At 39.0% G+C, this 25,271-nt stretch overlaps 1 protein-coding gene across 2 annotated transcripts in view; it reads right to left on the reverse strand.

The window, feature by feature from the left end:
* Positions 1-25,271, reverse strand: part of LOC120779970 (wiskott-Aldrich syndrome protein family member 3) — a 100,533-nt gene that overhangs the window by 25,217 nt on the left and 50,045 nt on the right. The window contains exon 1 of one of the 2 annotated variants that reach the window (XM_040112270.1): positions 17,362-18,097. In XM_040112270.1, coding sequence (XP_039968204.1) covers positions 17,362-18,097 — 736 coding nt within the window. Of the gene's footprint in view, positions 1-17,361; positions 18,148-25,271 lie in introns of those variants that run through there. The other variant, XM_040112269.1, reaches the window with a different exon arrangement.

Consider the following 25,271-nt stretch of genomic DNA (forward strand, 5'->3'; position numbering starts at 1 on the left):
CGCAGTTTTTAAAGTTAAAAACGAAATTGGAACAAAATATAAGCTTATCAAATTTAAAACAAACTGAAATAGATGCTTATTTTTCTAAAACATAAGTTGTACATATGTATATCCGTATTCTAAAATGTGTTAATTTTTGTTTTTCTTTTACACACTTATATGTTGAATTTAATGTACGTTTTTTTTAACTAGTTTTTAAAATAAAGTCAATAAAATAAGAAAAGAATCATTTCTTTATAACATGGACACTCGCGTAAGTTGGAAAAAAAAGTGATGAACCGCAGGCGTCTAACTTAGACAGGTTTTACTGTATCAGTGAAAAGTCTCTAATAATTCAAAACGCTTGAAATTTCGATTTTCGAATTGTAAGAAGGACTAGCGAAATATCCTTGGTACATCCGGACAACACCAAAAGGTGGCTCATCTTTTCAATCTAAAAAGATTTCAGATACATACATATTGACACAGCCGAGAGAAAATATTTCACAGAATCTCGGTTTTTAGAAGTTAAGAAATCATTTTTATCACCGTACAACTTATCATTCCCAATCATTGAGCGATACGGAAAACCCACACACCATCGGTCCATCAATTGTAGGTATTGGCAAAACCTTATATTAAACAATTAAGGAAGGGCTAGGATCGGGTGTAACCGAACGTTTTGTACTCGAACAATTCAAAATCAAATCCTTTATTTAAATAATATTGCGAACTCAATATTCATTACTCGACGAAAATTTGAATGGTTCACAACCATATTTGGTATCTTACCTAAGCTACAGGTCATATAATCACTTATCACTACAGTGATCAATTGGAAAAGTGAATTTTGTCTATTTCATCTCAGTCAAGGTAATCCCCTCCCGCTGCAATATACTTATGCCAACGAATTTTCCAGTCATCATAACACTTGGAAAAATCCTCATTGTGATGGCCATCAGAGACTTCTTCGAAGATCGGTTAACTCTTTTACGCGACCACTTTTGCTTAATCTATGTCAAGGCTAAACACATTACTAAAAGTCAATTGCTCTAATTATTCATTAATATGCAATATCTAACAGAAGTCATTAAAAACGGGATCAAAGGAGGTCAACTTAAAGAGGAATATGCAAAAAACATGATGTGTGCCAATACTTTTTTGATGTGTTTTTCGCTGTTTCTAACTTCTTTTCTAGATTTGAGGGGAGTGGGGGGTGAATGTAACGGTATATTTTCGCTTGTATTTTGTTTTGTTTCTACCAATTACACTATGTACAAAAAAAGTGAAATGAGATTATTTTTTGTTGCTTTTTAACTATCTTTCTTTAGAAACTTAAAATGTGCCAAAATTTTTTTGATTCACTGTACATATTGTATATGTATATAGATACTAGAAGATACAGCTAGTACATATGTACATACGTTGCTGTGGCTTTGGTATACAGAGTACAGGTGAATGAACAAAAGATCGGAGTCCGGAATTTTCAGAGGATGCCAGTGCTTTATAACAATTTCTTTTCTCAAAATTTAAAAATCATGATTTACTCGATTTATACATATGACTGTAGCATATGTAACAAAAAAAAATTAAACATATGGAACAAAAAAACTATTTTTTTTCTGAAACTAAATAAAATATAATGTCAATAATAATATAAATGAATTATATTCCCCGAGCCGCAGTTTTCTCTCTTCGGCCCTGCGTATAAATTAAAACAAAATTTTAGAACTTATTTTTTTATGTATGTAGTCTGGTGGGCTAATGGTAATGTGTGATGCTTAATATATGAAAATATTCTCACAAGTGAAGACGGAAGCTTTATTTCCGGTATAAGACTCCAAAGGATTGAACTCGAAGCTTTACCAATTCCTTCAAAGAAAAAATACCGCTTTGTTCATTAGGAATCTATATACATATATAAAAATAAGTCCGTATATGTACGTCGCCGAACTAATCATAAACGCGTCGTGCGATTTCAACCAAACTACGTAGGCAGTGGCCCATATATGGTTTATATGAAGTTTGGTTGAAATCCGATAACCCATGTGTGTGCGGTGCGTATGTGAAATGAGTGTGTTTTTGCCGCAGGCATTTTTTGTACCGCATACAGCATTCATTAGTATTGAATACATTTTGGTCGTTTGTGAATTGGAGAGCATTGCACGGAGTGATGCAAATAGCAATTTGTTATCATTTCTCTTTTCTCTTTGGGCGTCATTGGTGATTCATCTTATCATAATCGATTTTTGAAAATATTATTTTCTTCGCATTTTTTGGTGAGTATTTTGATAACAATAAATTAATTTTCGTGTTAATCATCGTTTTAATTTGAATATTTTGTTAAAAAAAATTTAAAAAACAAAACAATGATTAATGAGATAAAAATCGATTGTTTTGCTAAACAAGTGTTCTGATTGTTACAAGTGCATCATATGATTTTGTGACATAATCTCAAATTTGATATTTTGTGAAAAAAATTAAAAAATTGAGTGAATTGAATCTGCTTTTCGAGTGCAGACGATCTCGAACGTTTCATTTTCGCTTCCGAAAGGTAAGACAAAAATTATTTAGATTTTTTGGCCAATTTTTAATTGAATTTTGACACATTTACAGCATATTTTTAACAATTTTCGTGTCTTTTCGTGACTTTTTGGTGCTTTTCGAGTCCAGAATTTGCTGGAGTTCATCAATTTATTACTGAAGTTCTTTATTATCTTTGGTTTAGTTTCTTCTAAAAATGCCACAAAGAGCAAGAGCTGACATTGGACGTCGGTCGCGTAGAACGCAAAATAGATCAAGCGAAAGGGAAAATCAATCGTAAGAACAGCGATAACAAGAGATTGCAAATACAAGGTGTTTAAATGAGTTAAGCATCCACCCCCTCTACTCGGTAAAACTAGCGCATCCTAATGCGACAGCTCAATTCACCACAGCTGATGACACCAACACAACTCACCATACCTATACACCCACTCATCAAAAAGGATGGACAAGGAGAAAGCAGACTCAATTCGTTTACACAATTCGTTCTAACCAATCCGATGTCCCACTGCGCCGCGTAAACATTACATTTGGTATTTTATACATTCGCACACTTTTGGATCACGCTATTCTCCTCCACTTACAAAAATTCAACCACGATCCGTGTCCCGGAATTGGAGTATCGCCGCCTCGCCCGTCGATATTATATTTAATAATATTATATAATAAAATTAATAAATTTAAATTTAAATAAAATTGTTGAGAACCCAGATGTACAAAATAATAAACCGGATTTTTCATTTAATTTAACGCAGTGGTGAGTGCTCCTCAATGTATCGTGTATACAATTTAAACACAAGGGAACATGCAAGATCGCGTTCAGATCGTAGGCCGACAAGTACGAGTATTAATCAAAATGTTCAAAGGCGTGCCGCACAAATCACGCAATTGATTACAGTTTGCATAAGTTTGTGGTGATTGGTGGAATGAACAAAGTATGCCAACATTATAATGCACTGAAATTTCATAATGAAACACCTGGAATGTGTTGTGCCAGTGGCAAAGTAAGATTACCAGAATTACAATACCCACCGGAACCATTGGCAACATTAATTTCAGGAACAACGCCGCAATCGAAACATTTTTTGGATAATATCCAAATGTATAATTCGTGCTTTAAAATGACTTCCTTTAGAGCGACGAATGTAATACGAAATAATCTCATGCCGACATTTAAGGTAATTTCGGCTCTGGGAATTTCGAATGAAGCATACAGCGACATTTCAGAACTTTTCACAAGTTCTAATCAATCATATTTTGCCTCACAATTTCAGATACAAGGGCAAATTTATCATAGCTTTGGTTGATTATTGCCATTTCCAGATGCAAACCACCAATTCTTGCAAATATACTTCATTGGCAATAATGAAAATGAAGTAGATGCACGTTGTTCAATATTCACAAGTGCCTAAAGAATAATAATACGTGAATTGCAAGCATTGTTTCATGAACATAATGATTTGATTAATACTTTTCGGACAGCACTTGATCAGATGCCGACTGATGATCATAAAATCGTGATTCGTGCTGATAGAAGACCAATCGGAGAACATGAACGAAGATTTAATGCACCTATAAATAATGAAGTTGCTGTGGTGATTGTCGGCGATGAGTTTCAATTATGTGACATTGTATTGCGTAGAAGAAATAATCAATTACAACGTGTTTGTGAAACACATCGCTCTTACGATGCCCTACAGTACCAAATTTTGTTTTGTCGGGGTGAAGACGGATACTCTATTAATTTAAAAATGGTAGATCCCGCAAACCCACGTGAGTGTTAGTATGAAATGATTTAAATTTCCATTTGTTTTTTTTTTCTCTTCAGAACGTGAAGTCAATAAAACTGTCAGCGCTATGAACTATTATGCACATAGAATTATGATACGACAAAATCAGGAAAATCATATTTTGTAATGTCGGAGACTCATTCATCAATATGTCGTAGACATGTATGCAAAGATAGAAACAGAGCGTCTGAACTTTATTCGATTCAAAAAAAAAAATGGAAATGTTGACAATGTTGGACAAGTTGTTATTTTACCAGCAAGTTACAGAGGCAGTCCAAGGCACATGCATGAATATGCACAAGATGCCATTTGTTTACTTGTTTATTGATAAACATCAAGTTTTCGGCGAAGTTCCATGTTGGATGTATTCGGTGGAATGGCAAAAGAGAGGATTACCACATGCTCATATTTTGGTATGGTTAGTCAACAAAATAACAAGCGATCAAATAGATGACATCATCTCAGCAGAATTTCCTGATCAGGAAATCGATCCAGGTTTATTTGATGTTGTTACAAAAAGTATGATTCATGGACCATGTGGTGTTTTAAATATTAATTCGCCATGTATGAAAGATGGGAAATGCCCGAAGCGGTATCCCAGAGATTTGATATCCGAGACAATTAATGGAAATGATGGTTACCCATTGTATCGCCGACGCTCAACAGATGATAATGGCAAATTAATCAATCTACGAGTCAATAATCAAGATATTACAGTTGATAATAGGTGGGTTGTCCCCTATTCGCCAATACTATCAAAAGCATTCAAAGCTGATGAAATAACACAATATCAAATGGGAAGGTATATCAGTAGCAATGAGGCAGTTTGGAGAATATTATCGTTCCCAATTCATGATCGAAATCCGGCAGTTATTCATTTGTCAGTACATTTGGAACATGGACAACGTGTATATTTCACAGTTGATAATGAACAGCAAATTGCAGAGCGACCACCATCAACTACATTATTATCGTTTTTCGAATAGAAGGAATACCAGTTCAAGGTTATGCTGGCATTTTTGAAAGTGATGCCATTGGACGTCTCTACAGTCATGCTGAATGTTTTTATTTGCGTCTATTATTGATTCATGTTCGTGGGCCTACATCTTTTTTGAATTTGAAAAGAGTTAACGGTCTACAGTGTCACACTTTTCTTCAAGCATGTCAGGAATTGCATTTACTGGAAGATGATAGACACTGGGATGCGATACTTAGGGATGCATCAGCAACAGGTTCTCCTCATCAAATAGGAACATTTATTTGCTATTATTATTGCAACATGTTTTCCATCTGATCCATTGCAATTATGGGAAAATTTTAAGGATTTTATGACCGAAGACATTTTGCATCGAATGCGCCGAATTGCAGGAAATAACGATTTAATGATTACACTTGAAATGTTTAATGAGGCAAGATATTTGTTTGGTAATGCAAATAAAGCATTGACACAATTGGGTTGGCCAGCTCCAAATCGACCAATGCATGATGCATTCAATAAATTCAATAAATTGAATCCCGAACAGAGACACGCATATGATGCCATAATGGAATCAGTACGAAACGAAACTGGAGGAATGTTTGTTTTAGACGCTCCAGGAGGAACTGGCAAAACATTTCTGATTTCCTTGCTATTAGCGACTATAAAATCACAGAGTAATATAGCATTGGCACTTGCATCGTCTGGAATAGCAGCGACGTTATTAGATGGTGGTCGGACAGCCCATTCTGCACTTAAATTACCACTGAATATGAATGTAAATGAAAATTCCACCTGTAATGTTTCCAAAAATTCGGGAATGGACAAAGTCTTGCAACAATGCAAATTAGTAGTGTGGGATGAATGTGCAATGGCCCATAAGAAATCAGTGGAAGCGTTAGACAGGACATTGCAAGACTTGCGTAGTAATGATCAACAGATATTTGGTGGCGCTTTGATTCTGTTGGCTTGTGATTTTCGTTAGACATTGCCTGTGATTCACCGTTCAACAACAGCAGATGAATTAAAAGCATGTTTAAAGTCATCTTATTTATGGAGACATGTACAAATACTCAATTTGACTACAAATGTGCGAGTAAAAATGCAAAACGATCCATCGGCCGACACATTTTCAAGGCAACTGTTGGCAATAGGCAATGGTCAACTTGCTGTTGATCGTGAAACTGGCTTAATCACTTTACCAGATAACTTTTGTAATATTGCACCGACAAAAGAAGAATTGGTGTCAAGTGTTTTTCCAAATATTGCAGAAAATTATCGTAATCATAATTGGTTAGCTGAAAGAGCTATACTGGCCGCTAAAAATAAAGACGTTGGTCAAATGAATGCAGACATTTTAACCCATGTTCCTGGCGAAGTTGTAACATACCAATCAGTTGACACGGTTACGAATCAAGACGACGCTGTTAATTATCCGACAGAATTTTTGAATTCATAGGATTTACCCGGATTTCCACCTCATCGTTTACAATGGAAAGTGGGTGCTCCCATTATTATGCTTCGAAATATAAATCAACCACGATTACGCAATGGGACAAGATTAGCGGTTAAAAAGGTCATGATCAATTTGATCGAAGCAACAATTTTAAAGGGGAAGTTTAAAGGTGAAGATGTATTGATACCACGAATTCCAATGATTCGCTATTAAGATAAATAAAGCGCAAGGGCAATCGTTGGAATTGCGTGGAATTGATTTAGAATATCCTTGCTTTTCACACGGCCAGTTGTATGTTTCGTGCTCACGTGTTGGCAAGCCTTCAGTTCTCTTTATCTACACAACAACTCATGGCAAAACCAAAAATGTTGTCTACGAAAGAGCTCTAAGATAGTTTAAGTGATACATAGTCTCAGATTGTAAGAACCTAGAATTAAAAGTTGAATAATAGGGAATAAACCCAACTTTATTAAAAACAAGTGTGTTTCTTTTCTTATTTTGTTTTGCCGTGCGAAGCAGGCACCTGGCCCGCTAGTAGTTAATATAATCTATATACAAACATACGAATAAATGCGAAAACGTAATTGCCGGTATACGAATACTGGGATTGTGCTTGTCATATTAATATTGGTCAGTGGTATTTTACTGAATATTTAATTTTACTTTTAAATTTTGAAGGGATGTTCATGCTTAGTACTTTTTTTTTATGAATTCTTTTAGTTTTCATATAAATGAGATATAAACATAGTGTGCTAAACTTAACTAAAATCGGTTCAGCAGTTTAGGAGATAACCCCGGAGATAACGTGAGACGTAAGTTCTATATATATACATACATACATAGATACAATATACATATATATTAAAATCAATCTTACTAAAGCAAATTTCTATACTCATCATCTAAGTGCTTAGGGAAAGGTACACAGCCATATCCTGGCTATTTACCACCTCATATACTAAGGTATATGAGATCTAAACTTAACCAAAGGGACGAAATTACAAATGTTGGGTGTATAAGAGAATAGTAGGAATATACCTTTATGTTATGGTTGGGTTTGGGTGTAGATCGAATGAATTCATATTCAGCTGGTGGTTAAAAGCACATTTAATTAAGAACTTTTATATTAAGAACAATATATCTGAATTGTAAACATCAATTCTTAGGCGTAATAATTTCGTCATCCAACTGCGCCTTTTTGCTTACAAGCATCCATTAGATGAACAACATGTAGTGAAAGTGTAAAATTCGTTAGTATTATTTTCTGTTTCACACAGATGAAATCTGTGACGACACTCACATTTAAAAATTAATTACATTTATTTAAAACCAGCATTGAAAAATTAATATTAATTTAATTTATAATACAACTTAGAATAAAGTTAACGTCCATAGACTTCGTCCTACCGTAAAGTTACAAAGTTTATTATGCATACAGCGAGGACATATTCGCAGAGAAAACTTCCATTATTTTAAACTATGTATAATGTATACAAGGTGGAGGATGGAGTCATGTGTAGAAGTTCACGCAAGTGAGGAAAGTTCTCTGATCGCCATTCACTTGAAGAGAAACCCCCCTTTTGATGACGACCATGGCAAACGAAATAAGGACTATGATATCAGGGCATGCATCTCGAATGTCCGGACCCTTAATTGGGAAGGTAACGCTGCCCAGCTGGTTGATGTCCTCGTGAAAATAAAGGCTGACATCACCGCCGTCCAAGAAATGCGATGGACGGGACAAGGACAGAGACGAGTAGGTCCTTGTGACATTTATTACAGTGACCATATAAAGGAGCGCAAGTTTGGTGTTGGATTCGTGGTGGGAGAAAGACCCCGTCGCCGAGTACTATCATTCACTCCGGTGAATGAACGTCTAGACACAAAACCGCATTAAAGCGATGTTCTTCAACATAGCGCTGATTTGCGCCCACGCCCCCACGGAAGAGAAGGACGATGTGACCAAAGATGCCTTCTATGAGCACTTGGCTCGCGCTTATGAGAGCTGCTCATGATGATGTCAAAATCGTGCTTGGCGATTTCAACGCCAGGGTGGGCAAAGAAGGTATATTTGCCAAATATATCGGTAAATTCAGAATCCACGACGAAACATCCTCAAATGGGTTGAGGCTGATTGACTTCGCCGGGGCCCGAAATATGGTTATCTGTGGTACTAGATTCCAGCACAAGAAGATACATCAAGCTACCTGGCAGTCTCCGGATCGAAAAGCCACCAACCAGATCAAACATGTTGTGATAGACGGAAGGCACGTCTCCAGTGTTCTAGACGTACGTACGCTCCGAGGTCCTAACATCGACTCGGATCACTATCTTGTTGCAGGCAAGATTCGCACCCGCCTCTGTGCAGCAAAAAACGCACGTCAACACAAGGAAAGTTCGACGTCGAAAAGCGGCAATCACAACAGACAGCCGAACGATTTGCTACTCGGCTTGCATTCCTGCTCTCTGAGAGCACTCGTCAACAACTCGGTATAAGGGACCTGTGGGACGGCATTTGAAACTCCTTACGTACAGCTGCAACCGAAACCATTGCTTTTCGGAAAGTGCAAAAGAACAGCTGGTACGACGAGTGCAGTGTCGCAGCAGAGAGAAAACAGCCTGCCCACCTCGCAACGTTACGATCGACCACTACACGTGCGGGATGGGATAGATACCGAGAGCTGAAGAGCGAAGCGAGACGCATTTGCAGACAGAAGAAGAAAGAGGCCGAAATGCGTGAGTACGATGAGCTTGATAAGCTGACCGACAGGGGTAATGCTCGAAAATTCTACGAAAAAATGCGGCGGCTTACAGAAGGTTTCAAGACCGGAGCATATTCTTGTAGAACCCCCAAAGTTGATCTATTCACCGATGCCCAGAGCATACTTAGATTATGGAGGGAACACTTCTCCAGCCTGCTGAATGGCAGTGAACGCACAACCACAGGAGAAGGAGAACCCGATTCCCCAATCGATGACGATGGAGCAGACGTTCCATTACCCGACCATGAAGAAGTTCGAATAGCAATTGCCCGCCTGAAGGACAACAAAGCGGCAGGGGCCGACGGACTGCCGGCCGAGCTATTCAAACACGGCGGCGAAGAACTGATAAGGAGCATGCATCAGCTTCTTTGTAAAATATGGTCAGACGAAAACATGCCCAACGATTGGAATTTAAGTGTGCTATGCCCAATCCATAAAAAAAGGAGACCCCACAATCTGCGCCAACTACCGTGGGATTAGCTTCCTCAACATCACATGTAAGGTTCTATCGAGCGTATTGTGTACCGTCAACAAACTGATTGGACCTTATCAGTGTGACTTCACACCTGGTAAATCAACAACCGACCAGATATTCACCATGCGCCAAATCTTGGAAAATACCCGTGGAAGGAGAATTGACACACACCACCTCTTCGTCGATTTCAAAGCTGCTTTCGACAGCACGAAAAGTAGCTGCCTTTATGTCGCGATGTCTGAATTTGGTATCCCCGCAAAAATAATACGGCTGTGTAAACTGACGTTAAGCAACACGAAAATCCCCGTCAGGATCGGGAAGGACCTCTCCGAGCCGTTCGATACCAAACGAGGTTTCAGACAAGGCGACTCCCTATCGTGCGACTTCTTCAACCTGCTTCTGGAGAAAATAGTTCCGAGCTGCAGAACTAAATAGAGAATGTACCATCTTCTATAAGAGTGTACAGCTGCTGGCGTATGCCGATGATATTGATATCATCGGTCTCAACACCCGCGCCGTTAGTTCTGCTTTCTCCAGGCTGGACAAGGAAGCACAGAAAATGGGTCTGGCAGTGAACGAGGGCAAAACGAAATATCTCCTGTCATCAAACAAACAGTCGGGTCACTCGCGACTTGGCTCTCACGTCACTGTTGACAGTCATAACTTTGAAGTTGTAGATAATTTCGTCTATTTAGGAACCAGTATTAACACCACCAACAAAGTCAGCCTGGAAATCCAACGCAGGATTGCTTTTGCCAACAGGTGCTACTTCGGACTGAGTAGGCAATTGAAAAGTAAAGTCCTCTCTCGACGAACAAAAACCAAACTATAAGTCACTCATAATTCCCGTCCTGCTATATGGTGCAGAGGCTTGGACGATCACAGCAACCGATGAGTCGACGTTACGAGTTTTCGTGAGAAAGGTGCTGCGAAAGATTTATGGTCCTTTGCGCTTTGGCCACAGCGAATATCGCATTCGATGGAACGATGAGCTGTACGAGGTATACGACGACATCGACATAGTTCAGCGAATTAAAAGACAGCGGCTACGCTGGCTAGGTCATGTTGTCCGAATGGATGGAAACACTCCAGCTCTGAAAGTATTCGACACAGTACCCGCCGGGGGAAGCAGAGGAAGAAGAAGACCTCCACTCCGTTGGAAGGACCAAGTGGAGAAGAACCTGGCTTCGCTTGGAATATCCAATTGGCGCCACGTAGCGAAAAGAAGAAACGACTGGCGCGCGGTTGTTAACTCGGCTATAATCGCGTAAGCGGTGTCTACGCCAATTAAGAAGAAGAAGTATACAAAGTGCGTTCCAAAGTAAACAGGACTTTTTGAATCTAGCGCCTTCTCGTGGCGCCATCTATATGTCGAATGGTGCGTTAGAATCTGCTATCTTTATTGATTGTGCAGTGAGAATTTCATCACATTTCATCGATTGGAAGTGAAATTATTGCGTCTTAAGTGTCATTAGGTTTGTTTTATCGGTGCGAAAATGAGCTTCGAAGAAAGAGCCAACATTAGATTTTGTTTTAAAATTGGTAAAACTTTTGCCAGAACGTTTCAAGTGATGAAAGCACCTTGTTTATAGTGTCTACTCATATAACAATCAGTTTAGTGTTTGCTTCCGCGCTTTTTAACAATGGAGTGGAGAGCTAAGAAAAATCGTATTGCGGTGATTACTTTCCATATATGTGGAAAAATCCCAACTGAAATTTATGAGCTTCTCAAAAAACTTAATATTTCTAGAATATTTGTATATCACACTATTGATCGTTTTTACAGGTTCCTGTCAGGAAGAGTAGACGTCCTCGCGTGGTTTGAACCAATTCAGCGAACAGGTCCGCAGAAATCCTCTTAGAAAACAAAATAATGTTCAAAGAAATGGATATACCGACCAGCTTAACTTAATCGAGATGATCTCCCCATGAAAGCCTGCCATGGGTCAACTGACAATTTTCTCACAACGGGCGCTTGATGATAATTAAGCTTAACAGATACAGGCAATTTCTTCAGTGACACCCATTAAATTTTTCACCGCTGAACTCGCCAGTAAAGATTAAACAGAGTTCAAAGCTGGGACAAAAGTGTATCAGCAGGATGTTTTAGAATGCGTGGTAAAGCAGTTGAGCAATAATCATTTTGATGGATAGCATTGAATCTTCCAGTTAGATTCTGCACACAAGACAGAAAGAAGGGAAACAGATTTATGGCCTTCCGGAAGTCCAGATTTGAATCCGATGGACTACAGTTTGTAGTCAGAGTTGGAGAGCATGACCTGTCGAATACCCCACAAAAATTTGAAGGGTCTCAAAAAATCTTTGGTCCAAGCATCGTCGTCAATAGAAAATGTGCGTGCTGCTACTGGTCAATGGCTGAACCATATGAGAGATTGAAAACAAAAGGTGACCATTTCGAATAAAATTTCGTACATCTCTCATTTAATATATGCATTATAAATAAAATTAACTCTATTAAAAAATGTATTCTTGGTTAAGGCTAAAAACTTATGGGAGATCTAAGTAAATAAATAAGATATTAGGTTCTCAAAAAGTCTTGCGGTATTTTCGCTAGTTGGCGCTGAAAGCGCGTAGTTCTAGTTTTATTCGTCGCATCGGGTCATGCTATACCTTTTTGCAAAGCTAACACGTGTTTGATTGATTGTCGTTTCTTTTAAGTCGTTCGTGAGTTATAGCGTCGCAAACATGGAGCAAAATAAAGAGAAAATACGGCATATTTTACAGTACTACTACGATAAAGGCAAAAATGCTTCTCAAGTCGCCAATAAAATTTGTGCAGTTTATGGACCCGATACAGTTTCCATTTCCACCGCACAACGATGGTTTCAACGTTTTCGTTCTGGTGTAGAGGTGGTCGAAGATGCGCCACGCTCCGGAAGGCCTGTCGTCGAAAATTGCGATAAAATCGCTGAATTGGTCGAAAGAGACCGGCATAGTAGCAGCCGTAGCATCGGTCAAGAGCTGGGTATGAGTCAGCAAAAGTTCATTTCAATTTCAATAAAAAAAAAAAGCATTTTTGACAACCCATTATATGTATGTATATTCAGTGAAAACTCCCACAACAGGACATTGTAGGTTTTACTATTTTTTCCGCATATGGGGGGTGTTCACTTATTGGAGTGGAAGAATAAAAATTTTACTAAAAACTAGCTTCTTATTGGTTCCGAAATTTGTTTAGGACTTCAGAATGTGATTAAACTTTATCCGCATTCTGAACATACATATACTTAATTTAGGTATTCGGTTTATCTATACCTTATTAACAATTTCTTCAGTGACAATGTTAACGTCAATATTACTGTCTTCTTATTAACAATTTTGTGCATTGAAATGCATTCTACTCTAGTCAAAATAATAACAGTAATAATCTGTATTGAAATTTAAAATTTTGTAGTGCTAAGAGCAAAACATAGTAAAACTTTGTTCTTTATTTATTTTTCAAAATCTATGTTGTGCCATTCAAAGTAATCACCCTAGACCCCCAATACCCTTGTGCCAACGTTTTTCCCAATCCTCGAAACAGTTGTTAAAGTCAATTTCCAGAATAGCCTTCAATGCGTGTCAAATACAGTTAGTTGACTCCAAACGGTTTTCCCGGAGCTGTCGTTTGAGTTTGCTGAAAGCCAGAAGTCACGCCAAGTTGCGGCTTTGACGGTCAGCTTCGGCTCACCTTTACCGCGATATTTAGCCGATTGATCGCCAATTCCGGTCCGTAAGCATAGATCCAAGACACATCACCAGTAATAATACGTATCATGATATCCTGGTAGTCGGAAAGCATTGTTTCACATACGTTAACGCGACGTTGTTATTATAAAAAAATTTGTGATTGTGGTACCAATCCTGCTTTCACTTTTCTCAAGCCCAAATAATTTTTCAAAATGGATCAGGGTTTTCATTTACTACTCCGTAGCAGCGAATTTTATAGAATTATTGTTATGCTATTGCTACCGCTCTCACTTTCTGCCTGAGCAGAACAACGAAAAAATATGTGCTCTGCTCTGCTCGGAGTTTTGTCAAGTCAAAAGCTACAGCGATAGCATTTGCCAAAAATTAAAAGCTGTGATCTGCTGAGCCCACGCCCATAAATCGCCATTAACCGAAAACATATAAGGTGCCATAACTAAGCACTAAATTAAGGTAAAGCTGTAATTTGGTACAGAGGATCGCAGAATCAAGGAGCACCTGTGGGCAAAATTATTTTAAAAAGTGGGCGTGGTCCCGCCCTCTGAAAAGTTTAATGTACATATTTCCCAAATCACTCAAGCTAAAACAACCAAATTTGTTCGGTACATATGTATCTTATAAGAACTTCTACTTACAGTGCGAAAATGGATGAAATCGGAGGATAACACCACTCACTCCCCATATAACGATACTGTTAAAAACTACTTAAAGCACGACAAATCCATAACTAAATATGCCAGAGACATTAAATTTTACCACCGAGATGATACAAGAGAGCTTTATTAGAGCCGGTTTGTAAATTGGGTGATGGGCGTGGCACCACCCACTTTTTGGTGAAATCCCTTATCTCGGGACCCGACTGACCGATTTCAACTAAATTTAGAAGCATTATTTTTACATTATTATGTCATATTGCGAAAAGGGACGAAATCAGACAACAATATAGCACAATTTTAAATTCCAATTGATTCGTTCAGTTTCCAGTATACAAATCAAGACACAATAATATAACGGGATAAGACTTTACACGAATAATGTCTTTAGTATATGCCACCCCATGACTAAAAACTGATCAATTCCAATAAAAAGTGTCCAAGCCCCTAAGTACCGAATATTTTTAGCCCGGTACCTATGTTGACTCTTGATCGATAATTTTTGTCAATGTGTGATATTGTAACTGAAATTAAAGGATAATCCTTTCCTTATAATGTTATGTTTGTATATCAAAAATGGGTTAAATCGAAACAATACTTCCCTTGGGACCCATATACTTAATATAAAGATTTCGAAGTTCCGGGTGACTTTGTACCGCATATATCCACCAATAATAAAAATAAGAGAGCGTGTTTTTTTCATAACAGTGTGTCTCTGTGCCTAAAATAAATAAGTCGCCAGTCGTTGCTTCTTTTCGCTACGTGGCACCAATTGGAGATTCCAAGCGAAATCAGGCCCTTCTCCACCTGGTCCTGCCAACGACTTGGAGGTCTTCGTCTTCGCGGGTACTACGTTGAATACTTTCAGAGCTGTGTTTTCGTCCATTCGGACAACATGTCTTAGCCAGCGTAGCCGCTGTCTTTTAATACGCTTAACTATGCCAATGTCGTGGTATATCTCGTACAGCTCATCGTTCCATCGAATGCGATATTTGCTGTGGCCAACGCGCAAAGGACCATAAATATTTTGCAGAACCTTTCTCTCGAAAACTTGTAACGTCGACTCATCAAATGTTGACATCGTCCATGCCTCTGAACCATATAACTGGATGGGAATAATGAGTGACTTATAGTTTGCTTTTTGTTCGTCGAGAGAGGTCTGTACTTCCAATTTCCTATTCAGTCTGAAGTAGCACCTGTTGGCAAGAGCAATCCTGCGTTGGATTTCCAGGCTGACATTGTTGGTGGTGTTGATACCGGTTCCAAGATAGACGAAATTATTTACGACTTCGAAGTTATAACTGTCAAAAGTGACGTGAGAGCCTAGTCGCGAGTGCGACGACTGTTTATTTGATATCAGGAAATATTTCGTCTTGCCATCATTCACTACCAGACCTATTTGCTTTGCCTTCCTTGTCCAATCTGGAGAAAGCAGAACTAACGGCGCGGGTGTTGAGGCCAATGATATTAATATCATCGGCATACGCCAGCAGCTGTGCACTCTTATAAAAGACTGTACGTGATCAGTTAAGTTCTGCAGCTCGAATTATTTTCTCCAGAATCAGATTGAAGAAGTCGCACGATAGGGAGACGCCTCTTCTGAAAACTCGTTTGATATCAAACGGCTCGAAGAGGTCCTTCCCAATCCTGACGGAGCTTTTGGTGTTGCTCAATGTCAGTTTACACAGCCGTATTAGTTTTGCGGGGATACCAAATTCAGACATCGCGGCATAAAAGCAGCTCCGTTTCGTACCATCGAAAGCAGCTTTGAAATCGACGAAGAGGTGGTGTGTGTCGATTGGTGGGCTTTAATCTTTCACACAATACGATCTATAGAACCTTATACGCGATGTTTAGGAGACTTATCCCACGGTAGTTGGCGCAGATGGTGGGGGGTCTCCTTTTTTGTGGATTGGGCAGGGCACACTTAAATTATAATCGTTAGGCACGCTTTCGTTCGACCATATTTTACAAAGAAGCTGATGCATGCTCTTTATCAGTCCTTCGCCGACGTGTTTGAATAGCTCGGCCGGCAATCCAACGGCCCCCGCCGCTTTGTTGTTCTTCAGGCGAGTAATTGCTATTGAATCGGGTTCGCCTTCTCCTGGCGATGTACTTTCACTGCCATTCAGCAGGCTGGAAAAGGGTTCCCTGCATAATTTTAGTATGTTCTGGGCATCGGTGACTAGATCACCTTTGGGGTTCTACAAGAGTATGCTCCGGTTTTGAAACCTTCAGTAAGCCGCCGCATTTTTTCGTCGAATTTTCGAGCATTACCTCTGTCGGCCAGCTTGTCAAGCTCTTCGTACTCACACATTTCGGCCTCTTTCCTTTTCTGTCTGCAAATGCGTCTCGCTTCCCTCTTCAGCTCTCGGTATCTATCCCATCCCGCACTGGTTGTGGTCGATCGTAATGTTGCGAGGTAGGCAGTCCGTTTTCTCTCTGTTGCGACACGACATTTCTCGTCGTAACAGCTGTTCTTTAGCATTTTCGAAAAACCAATGGGTACGGTTGCAGCTGTACGTAGGGAGCTTGAAATGCCGACCCACAGTTCCCTTATGAACAAACTTAGCCTAGCCGCTATATGACTAATATCAGGATTTTAAAACATACAGCTGACTTTACTCTATATGATTGGTTTTACACCTTTAAGTATTTCCCTTGCTTTGATTCTTGCAAGTTGCAAGAGTGTAAAATGTTCGGTTGCACCCGAACTTAGCCCTTCTACTTGTTTTTGTAGTGTGTTCTTGTCAATTTGGTGCCTATTCTATTGCCTGGAACTAAATAACGTGGTTATTTTATCGCACTCGGGTTAGTGAGAAACCTCTATAAGCGAGAATGAGATTGTGCTCCCTTGAACTCTCGCTTATCCAGGTTTGACTGTATACATATACAAGAAAAAATAATAAAAATGTAGATCGTTAAAAAATACTTTCATTGTAATTAAACTACAAAAAATAGATTAATAAGTTTAATGAGTTAAAATACCACAGCCTATTCTATATATTGTATACTTACTTCCAAAAGCGGTTTCCATGTTGACAATTGAATTTGGGGTTTGGTAATTAATATTGTTTGGCATTAAAGTTTCTCCATGACCAATAGCAATCAACCGCTGCTTTTCTCTAGTATTATGTGGCTTTCTCACTCGTTTTTTATTCCCTGCAGAGTTAACACAACTATTGCCACCGTCTTGACGCGGACGATTCATTTTTTTTCCTTTGTCATGCATTACTCTTTCTGTATCCTTCAACATCTCTTGTCGCCACAACTCAAAAAAGTAATTGGGATCGGTATAAAATTTAAGTCCGTCCTTACCGTCATCCCGATAGTTATTTAATTTGTTTAATGGAGGTGGTTTGTCGCACATGGTGTAAGTCTCTAGCATAGGAGCTGGCATGGTTGAATGAGAAAATATTTTTTGATCAAATACTTTAGTAGATCGGAATCCCTTTTTTCTTGTTATGTCTGTGAGTGGAACATCTTCCATTGAGCTATCCAACTGTGTAACTTTAATAGACAAATGATCTATTCGTGCTTGTAGTGAGTTCGCTCGATTACTAATGTTTCCTACGTCTCGGGCCAGTTCACCAAATATATCTTCTGCATGTTTGGATAAGGAGGATAATTGACGTATTATATTTGTAAGGGCTGTATTAGTTATTGTTTCTAATTCAACGAATTGAAGTTCATCTTGTTGATAAACGGATCGTGAAACATGAACTGGCTCTATTGAACGTTTTGGTAGTGGCATTTTATATGATTTACGAAAACTTCGTTCAGATATGCAAATTGTTCGTCAACCTAAATAATGATAAAAAATGCATTAATTTACAACGAAAGCTATACATTTTTTATTGCCATATTCTTTTGATGTTAAAATAAATTTTCGTAATGGTTAATGATTATTAATCAGAAGAATGTTTCTTATAACTTTGCCTTTTTTACTTGTTATATCATTTTGAATTTACATGATTAGCTCATGGAAATCAAAAAAGATATATGCTATTATATTATGCACTCTAGAAATTTGCAAGAAATAAAGGAGTAGTAGGTATTTACAGTGATCTACAAATGTTTTGTTATAAATTCAAATTCTGCTAAAACTAACACTTCAAACGTTATCTTTAAGAATTTCCGCCAGCCTTCCGTTTTACAGTTTCTATAACCGATGAGGAGAACATTCTCATCTCTAGTCAGGAGACAGTAAAGAGTACTACATGTTGTGGCAGCCAACGTACCCAAAACGTCTATATAGATCCATCCACCTTCACGGTGGCCATGAGCACCAATGAAAGCACACTGGCTGCCAAAGGTGAAGTACAGCGCAAAAAGCGGAAAAAATCTCAAAATCATCTGAGAGAAATCCGTCACCAGAGGGCAGTTTTCGTACTCGGAAAAATAGCCCAAGATCAGGCTGCCGGCACCTCGTTTGATGTCGAGGAGATAAAGCGCCTAACGCAAATAGTAGAGGAGTACGAATGTTTCCTGAAACGGAAGCCATAAACAGAACAGCTCACAGATTAGGAATCCTCTTTCCATAACGAGTCACTGGAAACACTGCCAAAACAGTTAAATCAGGGGGAGCCGAGCAGAAGTGTCCATCATAGACGAGTCCTTCTCCTCGCCAACCACCATTCAAGAGATATAAGTAGGTGGACATCAACGTCAGTTAAAAGAGTGAGTAATTGTCCGTGCTATGAAAATTAAATAATTTTAGTGGAAAAAGGAAGAAGTTAACAAAATCTGCCCATCAATTCGGAGAATGCAAAGCGCGGTATTCATGTGCAATGGAGTGCAGAAGTAGCGACTTACAACCACTGACTAATTTGGATTAGAAGGTTTGTTATTTCGCCTCTATCATCTTTTGTTGTACACACACTTTTTTGGCGCTACAAAAAACTACTTATTGTACCATAGGCTAAAAGTATACTGAAAACCTATATCTATAATTATTTACAAGGCAACAGAGTTGTAGGGTTGCCACGTATTTTTTATTTTGTAATTATATTTTTAATTGTTTATATGCAATTGTCTATATAATTATAAGTAAATTTTAAAAATAATGCAAATTACTAGGACACCACTTCTAGAAGGGGGTAAATTAAACAAAACTGCCAAAAAAGATGTTACAATCGAAAAATTAACCAAAAAGCTAGCGGAAATGGAACAAATGTGTACAAAGCTCTCTTCTTCTTCTAAATTGGCGTAGACACCGGTTACGCGATTATAGCCGAGTTAACAACAGCGCGCCAGTCGTTTCTTCTTTTCGCTACATGGCGCCAATTGGATATTCCAAGCGTAGCCAGGTCCTTCTCCACTTCGTCCTTCCAACGGAGTGAAGGTCTTCCTCTTCCTCTGCTTCCCCCGGCGGGTACTGCGTCGAATACTTTCAGAGCTAGAGTGTTTTCGTCCATTCGGACTACATGACTTAGTCAGCGTAACTGCTGTCTTTGATCTCGCAGAACTATGTCGATGTCGTCGTATATCTCGTACAGCTCATCGTTCCATCGAATGCGATATTCGCCGTGGCCAACGCGCAAAGGACCATAAATCTTTCGCAGAACCTTTCTCTCGAAAACTCGCAACGTCGACTCATCAGTTGTTGACATCGTCCAAGCCTCTGCACCATATAGCAGGACGGGAATTATGAGTGACTTATAGAGTTTGACTTTTGTTCGTCGAGAGAGGACTTTACTTTTCAATTGCCTACTCAGTCCGTAGTAGCACCTGCTGGCAAGAGCAATCCTGCGTTGGATTCCCAGGCTGACATTGTTGGTGGTGTTAATACTGGTTCCTAAATAGACGAAATTATCTACAACTTCAAAGTTATGACTGTCAACAGTGACGTGAGAGCCAAGTCGCGAATGCGACGACTGTTTGTTTGATGACAGGAGATATTTTTGCCCTCGTTCACTGCCAGACCCATTTTCTGTTCTTCCTTGTCCAGCCTGGAGAAAGCAGAACTAACGGCGCGGGTGTTAAGGCCGATGATATCAATATCATCGGCATACGCCAGCAGCTGTACACTCTTATAAAAGCTTGTACCTGCTCGATTAAGTTCTGCAGCTCGAATTATTTTCTCCAGCAGCAGATTGAAGAAGACACACGATAGGGAATCGCCTTGTCTGAAACCTCTTTTGGTATCGAACGGCTCGGAGAGGTCCTTCCCGATCCTGACGGGGATTTTCGTGTTGCTTAACGTCAGTTTACACAGCCGTATTATTTTTGCGGGGATACCAAATTCAGACATCGCGGCTTAAATGCAGCTCCTTTTCGTGCTGTCGAAAGCAGGTTTGAAATCGACGAAGAGGTGGTGTGTGTCGGTTCTCCTTTCACGGGTCTTTTCCAAGATTTGGCGCATGGTGAATATCTGGTCGGTTGTTGATTTTCCAGGTCTAAAGCCACACTGTTAAGGTAAAATCAGTTTGTTGACGGTGGGCTTTAATCCTTCACACAATACGCTCGATAGAACCTTATATGCGATGTTGAGGAGGCTAATCCCACGGTAGTTGGCGCACATTGTGGGGTCTCCTTTTTTATGGATTGGGCATAGCACACTTACATTCCAATCGTTGGGCATGCTTTCGTCCGACCAAAGTTTACAAAGAAGCTGATGCATGCTCCCTATTAGTTCTTCGCCGCCGTGTTTGAATAGCTCGGCCGGTAGTCCGTCGGCCCCTGCCGCTTTGTTGTTCTTCTGACGGGTAATTGCTATTCGAACTTCTTCATGGTCGGGCAATGGAACGTCTGCTTCATCGTCATCGATTGGGGAATCGGGTTCGCCTTCTCCTGGCGTTGTGCGTTCACTACCATTCAGCAGGCTGGAGAAGTGGTCCCCCCATAATTTAAGTATGCTCTGGGCATCGGTGACTAGATCACCTTTGGGGGTTCTACAAGAATATGCTCCGGTTTTGAAACCTTCTGTAAGCTGCCGTATTTTTTCGTAGAATTTTCGAGCATTACCCCTGTCGGTCAGCTTATCAAGCTCTTCGTACTCACGCATTTCGGCCTCTTTCTTCTTCTGTCTGCAAATGCGTCTCGCTTCCCTCTTCAGCTCTCGGTATCTCTCCCATCCCGCACGTGTAGTGGTCGATCGTAACGTTGCCAGGTAGGCAGGCTGTTTTCTCTCCGCTGCGACACGGCACTCCTCGTCGTACCAGCTGTTCTTTTGCACTTTCCGAAAACCAATGGTTTCTGTAGCAGCTGTACGTAAGGAGTTTGAAATGCCGTCTCACAGTTCCCTTATACCGAGTTGTTGACGAGTGCTCTCAGAAAGCAGGAGTGCAAGCCGAGTAGCAAATCGTTTGGCTATCCGTTGTGATTGCAGCTTCTCGACGTCGAACCTTCCTTGTGTTTGTTGACGTGCGTTTTTTGCTGCACAGAGGCGGATGCAAATCTTGGCTGCAACAAGATAGTGGTCCGAGTCGATGTTAGGACCTCGGAGCGTATGTACTTCTAGAACACTGGAGACGTGTCTACCGTCTATCACAACATGATCGATCTGGTTGGTGGCTTTTCGTTCCGGAGACAGCCAGGTAGCTTGATGTATCTTCTTGTGCTGGAATCTAGTACCACAGATAACCATATTTCGGGCCCCGGCGAAGTCGATCCGCCTCAACCCATTTGGGGATGTTTCGACGTGGAGGCTGAATTTACCGACCGTAGTGCCAAATATACCTTCTTTGCCCACTCTGAAGTTTAAGTCGCCAAGCCTTTTACGTAGCGGGTCCCAAACCCAGCGCACAACCCTATGTAGGGGATGTTTCGCCTTCTCACTTTAGCTCACCTTCGAACGGATGTTCTTAGGCTACCCAGAGGATACTTGGTCAAAGACCGGAAGTTGTGTGCTGCTTGAGCCATGTGTAAAGGAATCGTTTCTGGCCACTCCCAAGTGAATGGCGATCAGAGAACTTTCCTCACTTGCGTGAACTTCTACACATGACTCCATTCTACAGCTCTCATTAGAAGTAAATACTCTAAGAGCCGAAAACCTGAAGTTTAAGTCCATCGATGTAAGCAAAATTTCGAAGATTGAATTCTCAACGGATGAAGACGAATTAGAAGAGAAATTGTATGCATTCTAAAAAAAATACCAGCTAAAAAACGAAAAACGGAGTATTCTCCTGGTCTTCCGGAAAAGGCAGATGAAGCCACATTAAAACCGCTCACTCCAAAAAATAGTTCGCGGCCTCCACCAATCCTAGTGTCTGAAGACGCCAACGGCAGTAATTACCAGCAACTATATGCAATTGCAAAATCGGAAGCAAAAAAATGTTACCATTAAACGAAAAAAAAAAAAAAGAATAATCACAGCGCTAAAAATTTCTCAATAGGGGACTACAGATGCATATCAAAAGCACTTTCGAGTAATAAAATACCTTGGTATAGCTTTGAGGATAAGCAAACGCGGCCAATTACAGTTGAGTGCACCGGTAAGCATAAGACATCTGAATATTCGAAACCATAGAAACAGCAGCCTAAATGCTGGAACTGTGACGAAGCACGTCCACTTACCATCATACTGGCCATCAGATAACCAAAAGATTTAAGACCTGATAGATTTTTTTCGTTGTCGGCAAAATTTGCCGGAACTATTTGTCGTTAAATCAGGGTTGTGACCTTAACTCAGATCATTCTCCAATCTATTTAACCTATAGTGAAACCGTCATCTTTAAAGACAAAACAGCGGCCTTTGGGAGTACTTTAGAAAGATCATGGAATGTTATGAGAGTAAATATATATATTAAATACAGAATACAGTAAACTTGTTGCCCAGCTGATAAATCTATTTTAAATAAAGTTTCTAAAGATCTTAATCGGAAAATTAAGAGATTTAAAAATTTCAAAAAATTCCTAACAAATGAAAAAGAAATTCTCCCAACCATGTGCCATCAAAATAAGTCTCAGCAAAGGGCCAGAGAATATTCAAAAACAGCGGAAGTGTTTTCTGATTATTTAGCCCAAATATTTTCCCCGTATGAAACAATTTAGCGTTCAAGGTGTACGGACGTGTTTTGCATTTCGCTCCGTGTATTCCGATTTTGCAGTAAACAATCAACAAAAATATGATAAAAAACATTCGAATAAAAATCAGTGCATACAAATTGTTAATAATAATCAGCCCTACCACGCAATCCATCGCATACGGTTTTTTCGGAAAAAATACCAAATTGCTATCACATAATTCGAAACATTCCGAACGTAAGTTCAAAATTCGTTGAGTGGCAGTTAACGGATCCATATTTTGTTCGTAAATTCAATTTGAATATAAACGATTACAGTTTTATTTATTAGAATTTAAATTTTTTGTTCTATCCAGCTTTTTTCGAAATGTCAAAATACAAAATTAATTCTGATGAGCCATCGCAGCGATCAGCTGAAATGGAAATTAAACAAAGTACGCAGTCAGCAGAAGCAGCAAGAAAAACAAAACGCTAGGTGGGAATGTATCAAGCAAAACAGGTTCATCTGTTCAGACTGGTATTGATCGCTACATATATGTAAAGATCGAGTCCTATTAAATCAGCGGTCAATACCAAAGAATTTCAACCAGGCACGCCAAAAGGTAAAAGCCAGATATTCTTAATGGCAACAGATTTGTCTTACTGAGCAAAAATCGTAACGATGATGCAAAACGTACCACCACAGTCGTGAATACCAAACTCTCGCCAATCTATTTGCATGAGCGTAGCTTGTCTCCAAAATAAGCAATTTAATAGGGACAAACAATTTTCACATTGTGCCTTTGAAAAAAGGCAACATAGATGAAATAACAATTCAAATATACACTGAAAAAAGTTTATGTGTAGAAACATTGGAAGAAGGTGGTTTTAGTATTAAATCAGTAGTAATTTTTAACAGGAACAAGGTCCCATAACCAATGTTTAAAATAGAATTGATGCCAAATTCTAGCCAACTTAAAACTAAACATCATCATTAAACACATCCTATTTACAACCTAAAATATCTGCTTCATCGCAGAATTACCGTTGAGGAACCACACAAAAGAAATAGTTCAGTACAATGCACAAACTGCCAAGACTATGGACACGATAAAAAAAAATCAAAAATTAATTTGACTATTCATTTTTTACATGTTTTTTATTGATACTATAAGAATACAAAACATAAATAATATAAGGAAAAAAATTAAATTTAAAAAAACTGGAGGTCGGCGAAATAGAGACTGATGAAACAATGGCTTGTCCTGGTGTGCAGGATATAAATCCTTTCCGTGACCTAAAATTAAAGATTATGCGAAATCCGTGAAGAGTAAAAGTGTAGTTATCGCACTACGAAACAATTTGAAAAAAAAAAATTCTTTTTACAAAATGGAGGAGGTTTGAAAAAAAGTTTCGTATTTTGCGTTGTTTTGTGGTTCGGAATTTTTCAAAAATAAAAAAAAATTATTTCGAAAGCTCTTCGTAGTGCGATAATATAATGTATAAGAAAGCTCTGTGTAAAATTACATGTGAATCGATTGAATAAAACTTGAGATATCATGCACACGTTTCTAGAAAAGTAGTTATGAGAAAAACGAGTTTAAAGTTGTCACCGGCTGCGAAACGGTTTTGTCGGCGTGTCACAAAATGAGCTGTAACTCGGAAAATAATTTGAATTTCGAAAATTACTCTTTAGGACATTTTCTTGAAGGGTTATACTATAAAAACATGCAAAACATGTTGGTTTTCAAGCACATCGTAACCAAATAAAATAAATATTTTCTAAAATATTCCTCCTAACGAAAATATTGAAATTCCCATCAATATTTCAAAACCACTAAATCTTAAAGACAATGCTACACAAGGGAGCTATTCAAACGTGTTGAAAGGCAACACTGCATAACAAATGCAATTGCTTCAAAACCAACCAAATGGAGCGCTGAAACTATGATTTTCAACCTTACCCAATGTATGACACAATTT

Source organism: Bactrocera tryoni, unplaced genomic scaffold (genome assembly GCF_016617805.1).
Source record: "Bactrocera tryoni isolate S06 unplaced genomic scaffold, CSIRO_BtryS06_freeze2 scaffold_119, whole genome shotgun sequence".
Classification (NCBI taxonomy): Eukaryota; Metazoa; Arthropoda; class Insecta; order Diptera; family Tephritidae; genus Bactrocera; species Bactrocera tryoni.